The sequence below is a fragment of the Cyprinodon variegatus genome, unplaced genomic scaffold (genome assembly GCF_000732505.1).
Source record: "Cyprinodon variegatus isolate N-32 unplaced genomic scaffold, C_variegatus-1.0 Scaffold208, whole genome shotgun sequence".
Lineage (NCBI taxonomy): Eukaryota > Metazoa > Chordata > Actinopteri > Cyprinodontiformes > Cyprinodontidae > Cyprinodon > Cyprinodon variegatus.
In genome coordinates, this window is record NW_015150661.1 from 234,627 (window position 1) to 250,637 (window position 16,011).

Below are 16,011 nucleotides of genomic sequence, written 5' to 3' on the forward strand. Positions count from 1 at the left end.
GGGATTGAAAGAGCAGAGAGGGAAGGATAACGTCAGAGCTCATGGGAGTGATGTCGGAAATGATGACAGCTGTAGCACTGGATGGTTTTCCTTCTGAACCTGAAGCCACTGGCAGCTCCTTTCAACTTCTACAGGTAAATATTCACAGATATGAGCGGTTTTTGCTGTATTTATCTCCAGATACTGTGAAATGATTCAAATACTTGCAATTATAAGAGTGATTATTTTTTACCAGCTGTTGGAGTCACTTTGATTAGTTAACATTTGATCACTAGAGCTCTACAGTGGCCATCTTTGACTGTAAAGTATTTAATATATATATTTCAAACTGATAACAAAGATGTTCCTTAAAAAAAACGGAGATGGATGACTGTGATCTTAAATCCCAGCACTGCATTTTAGCTATCAGAGTAGCACTGCCAGGTAGCAAACTGAACAGTACGCCTTGTATGTAAGTGGGAACATGTGACAAAGAGTGAAATAAAGTGCATTTGATTGTCCAGGCTCTGCTATGATCATCAGCCCAAGTGAATGTTCACATGGCATTCCATGTAGGATTAGGAGGGGCATCTCTGATGGAATACAGTAAGTATTATTGTGACGTGACTCTGCTTTTTCAAACATATTCTGTTCAAACATAACAGAAAACAGAAAAAGGAGCAGTTGTGTTTAGTGATGCAACATGCAGCCTGCCAGTAATCCCAGTCAATCATTTTTGTTATTCGACTCTAACCACTGATAAAAAGGTAAAACCGATTCTGATGAAATATTGTTTTGTTTATTAAATGCATTAAGACTGAAAACTTGATTGCTTCTGTAAAAAACTTCAAATCCCTCTGAGAATAGGCTTTTTATTCTCCTACAAATTATGTTTTTCTTGCAAATTGGCTCTATATAAATAAACTAAATTGAACTAAATCATTTTTAATCTCTAAATGCATCAAAAACATGCCATTAGTCTGCGGAATGCTGGATAAAATGAAAAAAAAGCTGAATGTTGGAAAAACTGTAAATCATATCTCAGTGTTATGTTTACATTTGATCACCATGTTTACATTTTATCACCGCTGCATTTTAAGAAATGGAAATATCTTGAGAAATGTACAAAACGAAATTTCGTTTTGTATACACCCTGTCTGTTCAAAAATGACAATAAAGTTTGTCTAAGTCTAAGTAAAAAACATATCCTCTGATCTTTGTTTTCAGTTCAGTTAATCACCTGTAGAAAGGTTTGCATTCATGCAGTCATGCAATTCTTTCATATTTTGTACTTTTCTGTGGAATCCTATCAGCTCTATCAATCAACGTGACAGCTGTTGTTTCTTTCCATTGCTTATTTAAAACTTACAGCTTACACAATTGAGTTTCTAATCATAACACCCCTTTAAAAAAGGAAATAGAATTATAATTTTGTCTTTTAAGCTCAAACCAAACCAGAAATCTGTGTCAGCCACTAAAAGCCTGATTGGTGCAACTCTAGCTATTTTTACTGTAATGCCCTGAGGACAAAGTCGCAGGCCCGACGCTAGGATTAGCAAGCCTTCACCACTGATGACCTTAATTATTTAGGCATGATAGAACCACAACTGTTGACCTCAGTGTTTCCAAAAACCCTCTTATCTATGTAAATACAGATCTCTCTGCCATCCAGACAGAACTTTTTAGACAGTGTTCCAAACAGACCTAAATCCTTTTAGATTTTTGTCTAATCTTATAAAATAAAGGACTAGTAAAAAACAAATACAGAAAGTAGCAATATTACTGCATTCCTAAAACTTTTTGTTTTCTGAACATTAGGACTTTAGAACCAAATTTATGTACAGTTTTACTTACTGGGTGTAATATCAGTTTATTTATTCAATGCTGACCAAAGATATGTCCTAAGAGTATTACTACTCATTGCCAAAAAAACAAAAAAAACAAAAACCCATTATTGTTAATTGGAATGTGAAATCACCAACTGTAACTGAATGGAAACACAGACTAAAACAGATTTATATGATGGAAAAAAATACTGCTAAATTACAACTGAAAACTGACCTTTTTTTATTAGAAATGGCACATGGTTAGATATTTAAATTAATAAATTACAGGTTTCATAAAAAAGGAGAATGGAAACCTGCTTTAACTTGTGTGGGTGTTTTTTTCCTTCTATATCTTATATCACAAAATTGTTGTATATTATTGTACCAGGTTTGCTGAAATGTAAAGAATATTCATGTAATGTACAGCAGTATATATGTATAGAATATCTTTATTATTATCACTGTTCTTATTGTTTTTCTTGTCTCAGATAATGTTTTTTTTATTGTTCTGTGCAAAATTTAAATAAGAAGTTTTTAAAAAACAAAACAAAACAAATTTAGCCAGAGAACCGTGCTTCTGAGACATCACTGATTCAAAAGTTTTTGATCTGATGAGCCAGTTTTCACAATAAAATGTTAAGTGTACTTTGACGTTTGCTCTAAAGCTTCTTCTTTTTTCTTTCACCCTGATAGTAAAAGCCCCGAGAGCAAAATACACAATTGTAGGAGAAGCGATACGGTATGTCATCCCAGCACACATGCAGTGCTCCATCGGCTGTGGAGGGGAAGACTGCAAGTATGACAACCCAAACTACTGGAGTGAGGACCAACAGGCAATAAAAGGCCTATATTCATCCTGGTACAATTAAATCTTTTAACTTAAAGGAACATTTCAAAAAGAATTTGTTCCCTTAATGATTTTTTTCCTTCCTATGCTTTTGTTTTACCACTTAAATGCTTCAGATCATGAAACTAGTTCTGATTAAAAAATAACATGGGTAAATAGAAAAAAAATATTTTGAAAATGACTGAAAAAAAAAAATCTAAGACAATTCCATCAAGACCTGTTTACCTGTAAAATCAAGAAATACTTTAAATAGAACCTGTATGACAAGTCATAATAAAGACTTTTATTGTACAAATAATTGTACAAATAGTCTACAGAATGAGGGTAAACCTTCCCATGAAGAGGAAGCCTACCAGATATATCAGCTATATTTTAGGACGGCAAAGCTAAGTTAATCAAAAAGGTCTCAAGAAAACCCAGAACAACATTCCAGATCAGCTTTTTGCTATTAAAAAATAAAGAAATGAAATGAAATAAATAATAAAACAAAAAAAGAATAATAAAAAAGTAAGATCCAAGGTTACAATAAGTTATGATTGAAAATAAGACCACATAGGAATTTGTGGCCACTAAATTTGAACTTTTTTGCACAAAATGCTAATTTGTTCCCACGAAATATTCATTTGTTACACAATATGTTAATTTGTGGCCCATGAAATACTAACTTCTTCCCACAAAATATGAATTTGTTCCCTCAAAATATTTCTTATCACAAAATATCAATTTGTGGCCACAAAATGGCCACAAACAAAATTAGTATTTTGTGTGAACGCTGTATATCTTTTTCTCCCATGTCAGATCTGGGGTTCCATAGAGAATAATCATGTAACAAGACAAACACTTTTTCGCAGCCCTCTGATTATAAAAACATGTTAAATGAATTGGAAATGGTTTCATTTCATATGAACTGTACATATAGTTTCTGACTGTTTCTATCTTTTAGGGTCACAGAAAATCTTCTTGCTATGTCCAGGCCTTCAACAGAGATAATTCAGAAGTATAACATTATTTCCCAGTTTTTAAGGTATTTACAACATTTCTTTATGGCCATCCGCTTAAGAAGCTTTTCAAGGAAGAGTAGAAGAAATGAAACCAATGACATGTTTGCTCTGTTTCTGTGCTTGTGTTGAAGGAATGGCATTAAAACAGTCATCAACCTGCAGTTACCTGGAGAACATGCAAGCTGTGGGAAGCCTCTGGAGCCAGAAAGTGGTTTCTCGTACCGCCCAGAAGCGTTCATGGAAAACAACAGTATGCACCTCAGCAGATGTTTTTAATATGACCTTCATTAATTAACGGTTTTCAGGAAGAGGAGGCAAAAAAATTAAAAGGCCAATGGCCACACCTCCAGTAGACATTTCCTGTAGAAGGAGAGCTTCAAGATAATTTATCATTTGTTTATTAGCTCTGGTTTCTGAACCCATAATGGGGGCAGATAGACACCTTGTGAACTAGTTTAACCATATTTTACCAAAAGATAACTTTTTTATCTCACAATGAGTTGAAATGTGAAATAGAGCCATCTTAAATAATAGTAAATATAATATTAAATAAAACAATAATAAATATTCCCTCTTTGTTAAGGCTTTGTTTTGGGAAAAATATCTATTAATGTCAAAATAGTTGCTGAATGAAAATAAAAGGGAAAGGAAATTTCAAGACTACCCATAGTGGCTTTGAAAACAATTAATTTCCTATTATTACAATCATTCATAGATATTCTGAAAATTCTCAGTAGTCCAGGTCATAATCATTTCAAAAAAGTAAAAAAAAAAAAAACCCACTGGACTGAAGATGTTTTGCCTCCCATCCAGAAAGCTTTCTCAATTCAAAATGTCCGGAGTAATCGGGTATTACAGGCCAACAACAACCTCAACGACTCCCAATTACTAAGGGTTGGACCTGTGTTTTTGGTTCAATTTGCGTGTTTTTTCTAAACCATAACAAGGCCTTTGTTTTGGCCATTCTATAAGCCTGGAACTCAATGCTATTTCTGACATATTGAATTGAAGAATCTTTCTGGATGGAAAGCAAAACAATTTCAAACTTGGAAAACAAAGTCCGGTGAATTGTTTTTTTTATTTTTTTTGGAATCATTTATAGATTTTTGTTTTTGTCTGACCAGTGATGAAAAGTAGAGTCCAGGATCAAAGGTTTAAAATAGTTTTTGCAAATACTTGATTTTTAATCGAGGCTCTCTATAAGCCAAAATTTTTAACCCACAGTTTGTATTCATAACTGTATATTGTTGAAAATGGTGATCAAATGTATGTTGTTATTTCAGTTTATTTCTATAATTTTGGCTGGAGTGACTACGGAGTGGCCAACCTCACCGCCATCCTGGATATGGTGATGGTAATGGCCTTTGCGCTGCAGGAGGGAAAGGTAGCAGTCCACTGCCACGCCGGACTTGGCAGAACAGGTAGAACTCTGATAGAGGAGTTTCATTGTTATCTTTGACCTGCACATCAAGACACTGTGTTAAAGCCTTCCTGGTTTCGTTCTAGGTGTGCTCTTAGCCTGTTTCTTGGCCTACGCTACCAGGATGACTGCAAACCAAGCTATTTTATATGTTCGTGCCAAACGGCCCAACTCCATCCAAACCCGGGGTCAGCTGCGGTGCATCAGAGACTTTGTCCAGTTTCTTGTCCCTTTACGAAGCGTATTCTCCTGCGCCAGGCCTAAGTCCCATCCCATAACACTGTCCCAGTATCTTAACCGCCAGAGACACATTCTGCACGGTAATGAGAGAAAGGAACTGAGGTACCTACCCAAGATTATACATCTAGTCTGCAGGCTCTTGGTGGACATAGCTGAGAACAGGCAGGTGATTGAGGAGGACATCCTTGAAGCCCCTGATATCCAGGAGATTGAAACAACTCTGAGTGTCATTGAGAAGATGGGGCCTGAATTATTTGCAAAGGAGCCCCGGTTACCCGGTTCACCCACCTTACCCAGGCACTTCAATGAGCCTCCCATCTTCTACCACCGCAAAAGTCTGAGCTACAGTGAGTCTGACTTGAGACGCCTGGGATCACAGCTAAACCTTCTCACACAATCTCTGACCACTGTCTCCAAATCAGAGAACACTCTACCGTCATCCCAGAGTCAAGGTCCGAACATCAACATATCTGATGTCTCTTACAGCTCGACAGGCTCTCTCTGGCAAATCAAAAATGAGGAAGGGCAGAAAGATGGCATTATTGTGGTAAAGAAATTAAAAAGGAGAACCATCCAACGCAGCGAGTCAGTGGGGAACAATAAGCCAACTAAAAAGGGTAGCATGTTGTCTAGGTGGAAGGCAGAGAGGAGGGAAGAGCTAGCAATGAATGGGGTAAAGCTTCAAGATCAAGAAAATGAGCAATCAGAGCTTCCGTGCATCACCCTGCAGTCTGAGCTGTCTCTGGAAGCCAGGAGGATGCTGGTGGCCCAGGCACTAGCAGTGGACCTTTTTCTCGATGGGGAGGAGGAGCATAGGACCAAAGTTTTGGCCTGGCAGGTAACCAACTTAGTGAGCTAAGTTAGGTAGTTTTATACAAGTAGAAACTAATCAAAAAACTATTCAACGCTTGAACTTCTTTACATCTTCTCCACTAGTAACCAGTAACTTAAGTTAGCCCATTTCCTTATCGCTTTAGTCTGTATTGGTTTTGCACCTCTAGAAAGACATTTTGGCAAAACAGCACAAGCTCAGATTTGATAGAGAGCATCTGTAAACATTACTTATTACATCTTATCACAGGTTCTCAATTACCGTAGATGTCTGGACTTTGAAATAACCATTCGAATTAATGAATATGCTTCTATTAAACCGTCCTATCGCACCTTTAACTGTATGTTTCTGGCGAGCTGCCTTCACAGTGAAGTGTTTTGCAGTTTCTAACAATTTCTTCTAAGGTTGTCATGTATTTAGCTCCATTCATTTGTGATCAGCTCTCTTTCCCTGCTGCATTAATATCTCTACTGCATGATCCTGTCATCACCATAGAGGTGGTGTATCCTGAGTGGCAGTTTTACTTTAATGCTTTTCATAGCAGGCAGACCAAAAATATGACCAGGAGACATTTATCCAAATATTTACTCATTTAGTTTCTACCTTGTTACTCTTTCATGGGCACCAGATCTATAGTATCTGATTTGTAGGAGCACTGCCATCCTAACTTTAAAATGTTTCCTTGGTTTTCATGATGCTATTGAGTAATTTTCACCAAATAACTTCTGAGACCTTCACCAAGATAATCCCAATCAGGTGATTTCTGAAGGACACTGGATGCACTGGGCTTTATTTAAGTATAGCAGAATTAGGAGGGCAGAAATATACCCATTTCAGGTTTTTAATTTCCTTCACAATAGCTAAAAACACACACATGTGTATATATATCTATATATATATATATATATATATATAATAGAATAAAAAAAGAAATATGAGAAACTAGAGAAAACCAGGGGCTCAGAGAAAAGCTGGAGAAAACCAGGTAGGTGAAGGCATCAGTGGTAACTGTGGTCATTGGGGCCCTCATGGCAGTGACCCCCAAACTTGAAGAGTGGTTACAGCAGATCCCTGGAAATACATCAGACATCTCTGCCAATGTCATGCTAAAATGTCAAAAATACCAGAGGAAAAATATGGAATAGCCTGATCATAAGAAGAGCTTATGGCAATGATGCAAATTAAGATTTTTTTCATTATTTATTAGAATTTGGAACAATTTATTTCAGCATTGTGTCTCATTTAAGGAACTTAATTCCCTGAGAAAATGATAAATTTGCCCATCTTCCTTATCTGTTCTCATTAATAGTAATTCAGTACTCAGAGTAAAAGTGGTGGTGTTTAGATGACCCCTTGCTAATGTCAGGTGATAGGAACAGCAAAGCTACTGCGCAGAACCCTCAAGCTCCCAGGCCTTTGGTAGAGGACCCGAGCTTTGAGGAAAAAAAAAAAGGGAGACCGCCTGCGGTGGGTGAGGAAGAGTTTTTTTTTTTTTAAATATAAGATTAAATGTAAGAAATACATTACAGCAAAGGGGATCTGGCTTGCAATTATTGATGGAATAAATACAGAGTCATACATTTTTAACATTTTATTTATTGAATTACAGCTCTTTGTCTACATTAAATGTAAGCCCCCCCATTTTTTGAGGCAGTTGACAGTAGCTGATGTGAGCTCTGAACTGTGTGCAGGCGGAGCTGAACCAAGGCAGTGCATGGGAGAGGCTGTGCACAGAGAGGGATCCCTTCATCCTGACTGGTATAATGTGGGCATGGCTGGAGCAGCTTAAAGAACCAATCATCTCCATCCAAGATGCCAAAACCCTCAGTCCAGACAATATCGATGCAAACACTGTTCTGAACACTCTGAGCCAGGTCAAACACGGTGGTGAATGAATACAGATCATAATAGAAGAGAATCCGTTTCTAACCTAAACCCTGATGTTTATTTCTTGTCAGGCATCTAAAGAAACAGTAAGATGCATACTCAACTGCATGGCTCACATGATGAAAATATCAGAGGAGGTTGAAGATGCTTTTCTATATAGAGCAATCAAAGCTTTCACCTGGGTAAGAAATTATGAACCCTCTTCATGTTAAAGCAAGTATTTACTGTAAGTGGACTGTTTCTGTAAGTTTTGTGTATTTTTTTTTTTACAGATAAAAATTAATTCAGAGGAGGGGAGCAACCTGTATGAGTCTATGACAAAAGTTCTGAGGTGTGTTCTTCTGGACCTGAGATCCGTTGCTATTGAGGAAGAGGAGGAAAGAGCCAAACCTGCAGTCCATGTGACATGACTAAACCAGTCTGTTATGAAATAGATACTTCTGTGCCTTGGGACGGTCAGATTCTTTTAATCTTCAGTAAAACATCATCATTATTTACATGAACTCTATACTTTTATATGTTGTAATATATTGTAAAAACATCTTTAGCATTAGGTAGAACAAAGCACAAATGTGAATATTTACATTAAAACATTCTGCCTTAAGCCTCGTAACATTCGCCCCTTGCTTTAAGCATGCTTAAAGATCCTTCTCATTCAATTTTATGACCAACATTAACAAATCGCAGGTTGTTTCTTTCCAGTTAACCGTCAACATGTGATTCCACCAAAGAGCAAAAGAGTCGATAATAAAACCATATGACAGAAGGTTGTAAAGCGTGTGTCGGTCTTTTTTTGCCATGCTGTGATTCTCAAGATGTGAAAGAGTAAGCCTTAAGAACATCCTTCCCATTATTTCCTTCTACTGAAGCCACGATGCTGGAGTAGTCACATGCGACGTGAGTGAACCCTCTGAAACAGAGAGACAGGACGTAATAAGTAAAACAAAAAAGGCACATTCAGAGTTTTCCCAATTCTAATTTTTTCACTTAACAGTAAAAAAAGCTTTTCAAACCAACCTGACTCTGAGGGGGAAAAAAAGTATCCTGGTCTTAGATCATTAATTGACTGTGATGTATTAACTTTACAGGAAAGAAATAGCTATGTTTTAGTTAGACTCAAATGATATTAGCTCCTCAGCAAAAGCCTAAATGACTCAGAGAGAAAGAAACACACTGATATGGACATCCCAGGTTATCACTGGTGTTTCCATGAGGCTTCTATGGATAAATCCCAAACACTGACATGGCACAGCTTCCACCAACCTGGACATTGTATGAGAGCCTCCTAGCAAGTGGTACTGACTCTCCAGATCTCCGTCGTTCTTCCATGTCAACACTCGTAAGGAAAGGTCCTGAGATGCTGTCACCACGCGGAAACTGTCCTGCAAAGCCCAAGTTCATATCTCATACTCTAAACTGCCAACAAGTGCCATGGAAATAGAGGTCTGAACCTGAAATAAAAACCACTTACCACACATATTGAGGATATGGGCATAGTATGATCTGTAAAACTAGCAAGCAGGACTCCTTTCAGAGAATACACAAACAGCTGCTTCCCAGCTGCAAGCACTATGCAGTTACTGTTCTTGGCCTCTAGGAGGATTTGGGAGTTGAAGTGGTTCAGGTCCAAGGAGAAGGACTCCACCTGCTGGACTAAAGTTAGAAAGAGATTGAAAATAAATGCTGTATAAGAGGAGAAAGCAGCATATCACTCTGCATACCCTGGATTTCCAAATACATTTGCTTATGTGTGGTCTCAGACATTTTAACTGAAATGACATAAACCTTAATCAAAAGGGATAAACATAATAAGGGCTCATCCTTTGCAGCTCTAACAGATATTCAGGGAACACTTTCCCACGCTTTTTGGAGGAATGTTAACCTTTTATGATGTCAGACTGTTTTAGGAGGAAACAGGCCTAGCTTACTGTTTCTAATCACATCACAAAGACATTTTCTTTAGTCAAGAACTCGGCGAAGAAGGGTCAAGTTTTTCCAATCCACACTCGTTTGTGTATTATGAAAACGAATTTTTGCACAGCTGTACAGTCATTTTTGATCAGGAGGACATCTGACAAAAAGTTGAGAGCATTGTTCTGTTTTCCAAGTATTGGCATTCTAAGCATAAACAATTTCCTGAACTGTGATGGTGCTGAGCTTGAGCCCACATCAGACTCTCAGCACCAAACTTTCCTCTCGACACGGTGCAGTCAGTAAAGCGTTGTCGGTCTAGTAAATGCAAAACCTGAACTCAGTCCTTGGATTGTCTGTCAGGGAGGTGTGAGTCCTAACTCCAGAGGCCAAGTCTCCACAGCGGCGTATTTCACATTACTGCACTCAAGGCTTAGCATGTAAACCTGTTGAGATATAGCTTCAGTAGAGCTGATGGGCCATTTAAAGCCATTCCACTAAGCCTTCCACCTGCTAATCTAAAGGCTACAGGAAGTGTGGATATCTGTAGCTACTGACCCTAAATAAAGTCTGTAAAATCTGCACTGTGCACCTCAGCACTCTCAGACCTTCTTTTGGGATTTTACGCAAACTACCTTCGTGGCTGAGTAGCTATGTTTCCCAAATGCGTCCACTCAGTCATATAACCAGCACAAGTTTTACTTTAAAATATTTAAAATGAGATTTCCCCACTACCTCCATTTCACAGATGACATCCTATCATGATACCAAACTGGAATCTGCTGAGCCCCTGAGACTGACTTATTCCTTCTTAAATGTTTGTTGATCAGGCATCAAGGTGTGTAATTTATAACCCTGTGGGGCTGGAAGGGATTAGAACACCTGAGGTCCTAGTATTTAAATGGAAGAATTGCCCTTATGGCAATACAGTGCATGCTTATTTCAGGTTTTTACAGTTTTAATTAGGGCTGAACATTTTGCCAAAAATCAAAATAGCGATTATTTTCAACCATAATTGTGATTTTATTTTGATTTTCTTTTGCACTAACCCGAAGCATGTAGATGTTTTAGTCCAGGGTTTTGTTTTTTTTATTCCCTTGAAAGCTTGTTAATGATACTTGCATGCATAGTGCATAGATCTGCACGCTAACTGGAAGTTTATTTCCTTTTTCGTGGAAGCAAACCCCATAAGAAATATGGAATAGGAAAAGATTTGTCCCATAGTATTGTGAAATGTAATGTGACCAGAATTAAGCACCTCTCAGATTTGAAAATTGCATTTTCTTAGATTAAATTGCAAATGCAATTTATTGCCCAGCCCTAGTTTTAATACATTAAAAAATAATCCTAGTAAATCAAGAGTTTAAAATGTTAAAGAAAAGCAATAATTAACGCACTAAATCAGATAATCAAGCCAAAAAAACTCCTTAGTTTTTTTGGCTTTTTTTTAGGGTCGTGCACAGTACGCCCCATGTTATTTCAAAATTATGGAGATAGTGATATATATTTTTCTAGGAACAACACATCATCTGGTATGGGTGGCCAACGAGTGTCCCCTCCTTCTAGCTCCGCTCATTTTGGGGAACCTAGGGCATTCCAGCACCTCAGTTATCCCAGACTAACATGAAAATGGGTTTTAGATTGCATACAACAGGCTAAATGTTGATTTCTGGAAACTGGAAAACTTATGGGATGCAATTAAAAGCCAGATCCCTGCCAGGAAAGCTAAGGAGCTCCACCAGTGCCAATATGAAGTGTGAATAAATATCCAAATACTCTGTTTGCTGATAAAAAGCACATGTGATAAGTGACACCTGCTAAGCTAAATGTTTTCCAAAGATTATAAAATAATTCTCTATGCAATCCATTCTATATGTTCATTTTCTACACTGTGTGGATTAAACAAAAATATTTACAAAATAATAAAAAAAAAAAATATCCTTTTTTTTGTTCAGTTGTTCCACTGTTATATAAAGCAAGATATTTATGCTGATGACGAGGAGTAGGTAATCTCCTCACTGGCACTGCACGTTGTTATTATTAAATCCGCTGAATGTGTAATAAAAATCTCCTGCATACCTTGAGAGTAAGCTAAATAAAGTACTAGTGCCAGGAACATTTCCAAACAGACATTTCTCCTGGATGACTCACCAACTGACTTTTAGTTTCCCAATGATTTGTGTACAGAGCTAAAGCATTTTGGTCCTACATATCAGGCCTCACCTTGGATCTCCGTCTTGTACTTCATCTTTTTTATGCTGACATCGAAGACAGTGAGAGCTTTGTTGCCTCTAAGCTCAGTGTGGTGGATGATGGCCAGTCTGGCTGGCTGGGTGGGTATGAAGACAGCAGCTTGGCAGCCACGGACTGGCACAGTCTGGCACAGTGGATCGTCGTCTTCAGACGGTGAGGTCAAACTTTCACTGTAAATCACCTGCCAAAACAAAAAAGTAAGGTTTAGTGTATAAAGAATGTATCAATACTTCCAAGCAATATTCCTTTAGGCATTATTGGCACGGAGATATTGCTGTAACAGACTGCAGGAAAAAAGCACACACAGAGGTATTCAGTGAGAGACAACCACAAATACCTTTAGGCTTAAATCGACATTTTCTGTGGTTCCAGCTACAATCCACTTCTTATCAGGTGAAACTAGGAGTACGTCAGCTCTAAAAGGGTCACACACCATTAGACTTGACTTTTTAGTTAAAGTCAAATCAGCCAGAGTGCAAATCGACCCCCCGCGGGTTCCAACCTGGAAAATAAGATAAGGTTAGACAAGAGGAAAAAAAAACACAAGAGGCCTTCAGGAGGTTTTTGGGCTACTCACAATCAGGAACCAATCATTGTTGATATTGAACTGCAGTAGTTTGCAGTGTGAAGACTCTGTAGAGAAAGAGGCCAGCTCCTGGCCAGTCTGGCCCTGCCAGCTCTTAATGAGGCCAGTAGAGTCCGAAGTGATAATAACTTCCTTCTTCTCATCCGCTATAATCCCTGTTAAAGGGTTCTGCACAGGACTACACCACAATTTCTCACCCTGAGAAACATAAACACACCTGTTTATACCCAAATATGAAATATCAACAGCCACTTTTAAATATGGAGCAACATATAGGGCAAAAAATTGTTTTCCAAACAGCTAATTCAAAGCATACCTACAGAAAACTAATTTAAATGAAAATCCTACCAAACACCCTATCCCCTTTTGCTATAAAGAATGTTTATTATAGTATTTAAATTGTTTTTTTCTATTATCAATAATCCCAAGCAGTAGAAATGGATGACATAAATGCATCAATAAACAAAGTTAATTTTAGAAACATTCAAATTCTAAAAACATCTTCAAATGTCACTTTTATTACAGCTATCAGGCAAAGATCATGACGGATCAAGTCCATAACACCTCTAAATGGGTGGGACATGTAAGGCAGCTAGCAACGTTTTTCTATCTTTAACAGGAGTTGGCCAACTCTATCAGTCCCCAAAAGCTACCATCCTGGATGTCTTCAAGGCTCCCCTTGGTTCAACGCACCTAAAACCAAATGAGTTATCCATAGGGAGCCCTCTGCAGAAATGTTTCAGCCATATTGGAGCAAAGAAATATCCAGAGTACAGAACACTTTGGCTACCTCTGTGCTAAAAACAGGAAAAACTGGCAGGTGTGAGGATTTGATCAAATTGAAAGCATTGAAGCACTGAATTGTTATGATTTGTCGACTGGATGAAAAAGTCTCTAAAACAGCATATCCTGTGGGATGTTGCTGACCCACAGTGGGAACAACTCATATATATCAACAGGTTTCCAGGGAGGTAAAATGATGCATGTGCATGCATGTCTGATCAAAGGCTTTTCCATCCAACAGACCAGGTGCTGTAGCTCAAACGTGTACAGCAGTTTGCAGAGTAAGGAGCAGCAAAAGTCACGATGGTCGTGATGCTTTGCCTGATTGATGTATGTACAGTATGACTGATATGACTAAAAAGCGCTGCACTGACATTTTGGACGCTCCATGCTCGAAGGGTCCCATCAGTGGAAGCACTGCAGACAACTGCACTGCTCTTAGAGAGGTCTGGCAGCAGGCTTGAATTGCCCTGCAGGTACACCAGGCCCACCACCCGGCCTGAAGGACAGGATGTTCACACACAGGTTATAGAGGAGAGACATGATGAAAACCTGAGGAATACTTCTGATGTGCAGAGGACGCTTACCTGTGTGGCCCCTCAGGCTTTTGCACGTGTAATCTCCAGACTTCCCTCGTGTCATGTGGTTCTCCAGGTGGTTTCGCTGCTTGTAGTATCGTTTCCAAGAGTGATTGGCGTCGTCACTTCCCAAGGCAGCAAGGTTACAGAAACTCCAGCGCTGCAGACACATCCTCCTGAGGGAAGCGCACGAGAGAAAGTTTAAAAAACATGTATAATACTTTAACAACTAGGTCTACTGCAAGTGTCAATAAAAACACATTGAAGTTTTCAGTATGTTGAAGTAAAATATCACCTGACATTTGCAAGGGGGCATCTAAACAACAACACTTTAACTTTCAGTACTGAATTTCTATTAATGAGAACGGAATATGGGCAAGCTTATCATTTTCTCAGGTTTTAAGTTCCATAACTTCAGTGGAAGAAAATAGACACAATGCTGAAATAAAATGTTCCAGATACTAATAATTAATGGAAAAATCTTTATTTGCATTATTGCTATAAGCTCTCCTATAATCAGATGTTCATATTTTTCCTTTGGTATTGACATTTAGGATGGGTTTCCTTGCCATCCTAAATATTTTTGTATAAATCTTTAGCTTCCATCACAACTTTTTGATCCGATTCTAATCAAGTTTTGGGCTTGCATGACAATCCAAACTATTAATTGAAATTCTTAAAAAAAAACACACAGATTTCATAAAACCTATTTTTTTATTTATTTATTTACCTTTATTTAATCAGGTATAAAATCCCATTGAGATTAAAAAACTCTTTTTAAACTCCCTTTTAACACCGAGAGGAGAATCTGTTTGTGTCGTTTATCAACAGATAGAAAAAGTGCTGTTGCAGTAGGATGACAATATTTAGAAACAGGATGTTTATTTCTATTATCAAACATCAGATAAAAGCAAAGTTGCGATATAGCACTTTAATAAAAATGTTTTACATGACAACTCACCTCCACAACCAAGGTGTCTCTGCAGCCTCATACCACTCCTGAAAAAAAGTTTAACATTTAAATCAAACTTATTATTTCATAAGTTGATGCTTTTCGACCACTTCCGCAAAACAGACATCTTACCTTACAAACGACAGAAGCGTTGATTAAGTCATCTTCGGTCAGAAAGGTGAAAATATGAATAAGACAGTCACCGATGAGGTGCGGAGGTTGGAGATCCATTATTGAGTCAGTTTTAACTCCCTGCAGAGCTTTAAGATGTAAAAATATTAAACTGGGAACGAAGTCAGATCAGAAGCTACGGAAAACGCGTTGGGACAACGCTATTATTTTACTTTCGCTTGCAGTTCCTTTATTCTGCCACCAGATGTCACCATTGTAAAGGTTTAAGGGTTTTAAAAAAAGCGTGGAAGCGAGACGCACCAGCAGTTAATAGATGGACATCAGTGGAGAAATCAATGCGCAATTATTGTACAAAAAAAAAAAAAAAACTTCTACTTAAACAACAAATCAAATACTTTTGTGATAAAAACTTGATTTTTACATAGCCTAAATTGCATGCGCACCTCAAGAGAAAACAGAGGTCATTTTTCAGTCTGTACTTGAAGATCATATTCAGTAATTAAAGGAGTAATTATTGTTGGCTTTTGCTTTGTTTTTCTTGGCAGGTGTGGAAACGTTTTGTTAGCTGCGGTGAAACAAACACATGCAAATGACACCCTGACTCACACAATAAAGCAAATTAATTGCAGTTCCAATCAGTCAAGGTGAATTCTTCGCAGAGGAGTGTGCAAAAGTACAAAAAAAAAAAAGTAGAGAGAGGGAGTGTGTGTGTGCACTGAGATTCAGCCCAGGCGGGATTCTTCAGCGGGGCCCCTTGTCTCCTGAGAACACGCCCCAGATAGAT

General features: G+C 38.0%; 2 protein-coding genes across 2 annotated transcripts; one reads left to right on the forward strand and one right to left on the reverse strand.

The window, feature by feature from the left end:
* The first annotated feature begins 539 nt into the window (after window positions 1-539).
* On the forward strand, window positions 540-8,442 carry LOC107088147 (protein tyrosine phosphatase domain-containing protein 1-like). The gene is made up of 9 exons (XM_015380126.1): window positions 540-585; window positions 2,499-2,664; window positions 3,596-3,676; window positions 3,785-3,903; window positions 4,937-5,074; window positions 5,160-6,151; window positions 7,837-8,019; window positions 8,104-8,214; window positions 8,305-8,442. Exons 1-9 carry the CDS (start codon window positions 540-542, stop codon window positions 8,440-8,442), a joined length of 1,974 nt encoding a protein of 657 aa, XP_015235612.1.
* fbxw12 (F-box and WD repeat domain containing 12) lies at window positions 7,696-15,409 on the reverse strand. Its single transcript, XM_015380132.1, has 10 exons — window positions 15,228-15,409; window positions 15,105-15,142; window positions 14,153-14,319; window positions 13,940-14,064; window positions 12,774-12,980; window positions 12,534-12,698; window positions 12,167-12,377; window positions 9,504-9,685; window positions 9,296-9,414; window positions 7,696-8,942 (listed from the first exon to the last, which is right to left on the reverse strand). The coding sequence occupies exons 1-10, from the start codon at window positions 15,324-15,326 to the stop codon at window positions 8,843-8,845; spliced, it is 1,413 nt and encodes a 470-aa protein (XP_015235618.1). The 5' UTR covers window positions 15,327-15,409; the 3' UTR covers window positions 7,696-8,842.
* Window positions 15,410-16,011: the final 602 nt, after the last annotated feature.

Coding starts and splice junctions, on each gene's coding strand:
- LOC107088147 (XM_015380126.1), top strand. CDS start 540: ATGGCATTCCATGTAGGATTAGGAGGGGCATCTCTGATGGAATACA. Junction 586..2,498: donor GGCATCTCTGATGGAATACA/GTAAGTATTATT, acceptor TCACCCTGATAG/TAAAAGCCCCGAGAGCAAAA. Junction 2,665..3,595: donor AAAGGCCTATATTCATCCTG/GTACAATTAAAT, acceptor TCTATCTTTTAG/GGTCACAGAAAATCTTCTTG.
- fbxw12 (XM_015380132.1), bottom strand. CDS start 15,326: ATGGATCTCCAACCTCCGCACCTCATCGGTGACTGTCTTATTCATATT. Junction 15,143..15,227: donor ACGCTTCTGTCGTTTGTAAG/GTAAGATGTCTG, acceptor ACTTTTTTTCAG/GAGTGGTATGAGGCTGCAGA. Junction 12,699..12,773: donor ACAATGATTGGTTCCTGATT/GTGAGTAGCCCA, acceptor CTTATTTTCCAG/GTTGGAACCCGCGGGGGGTC.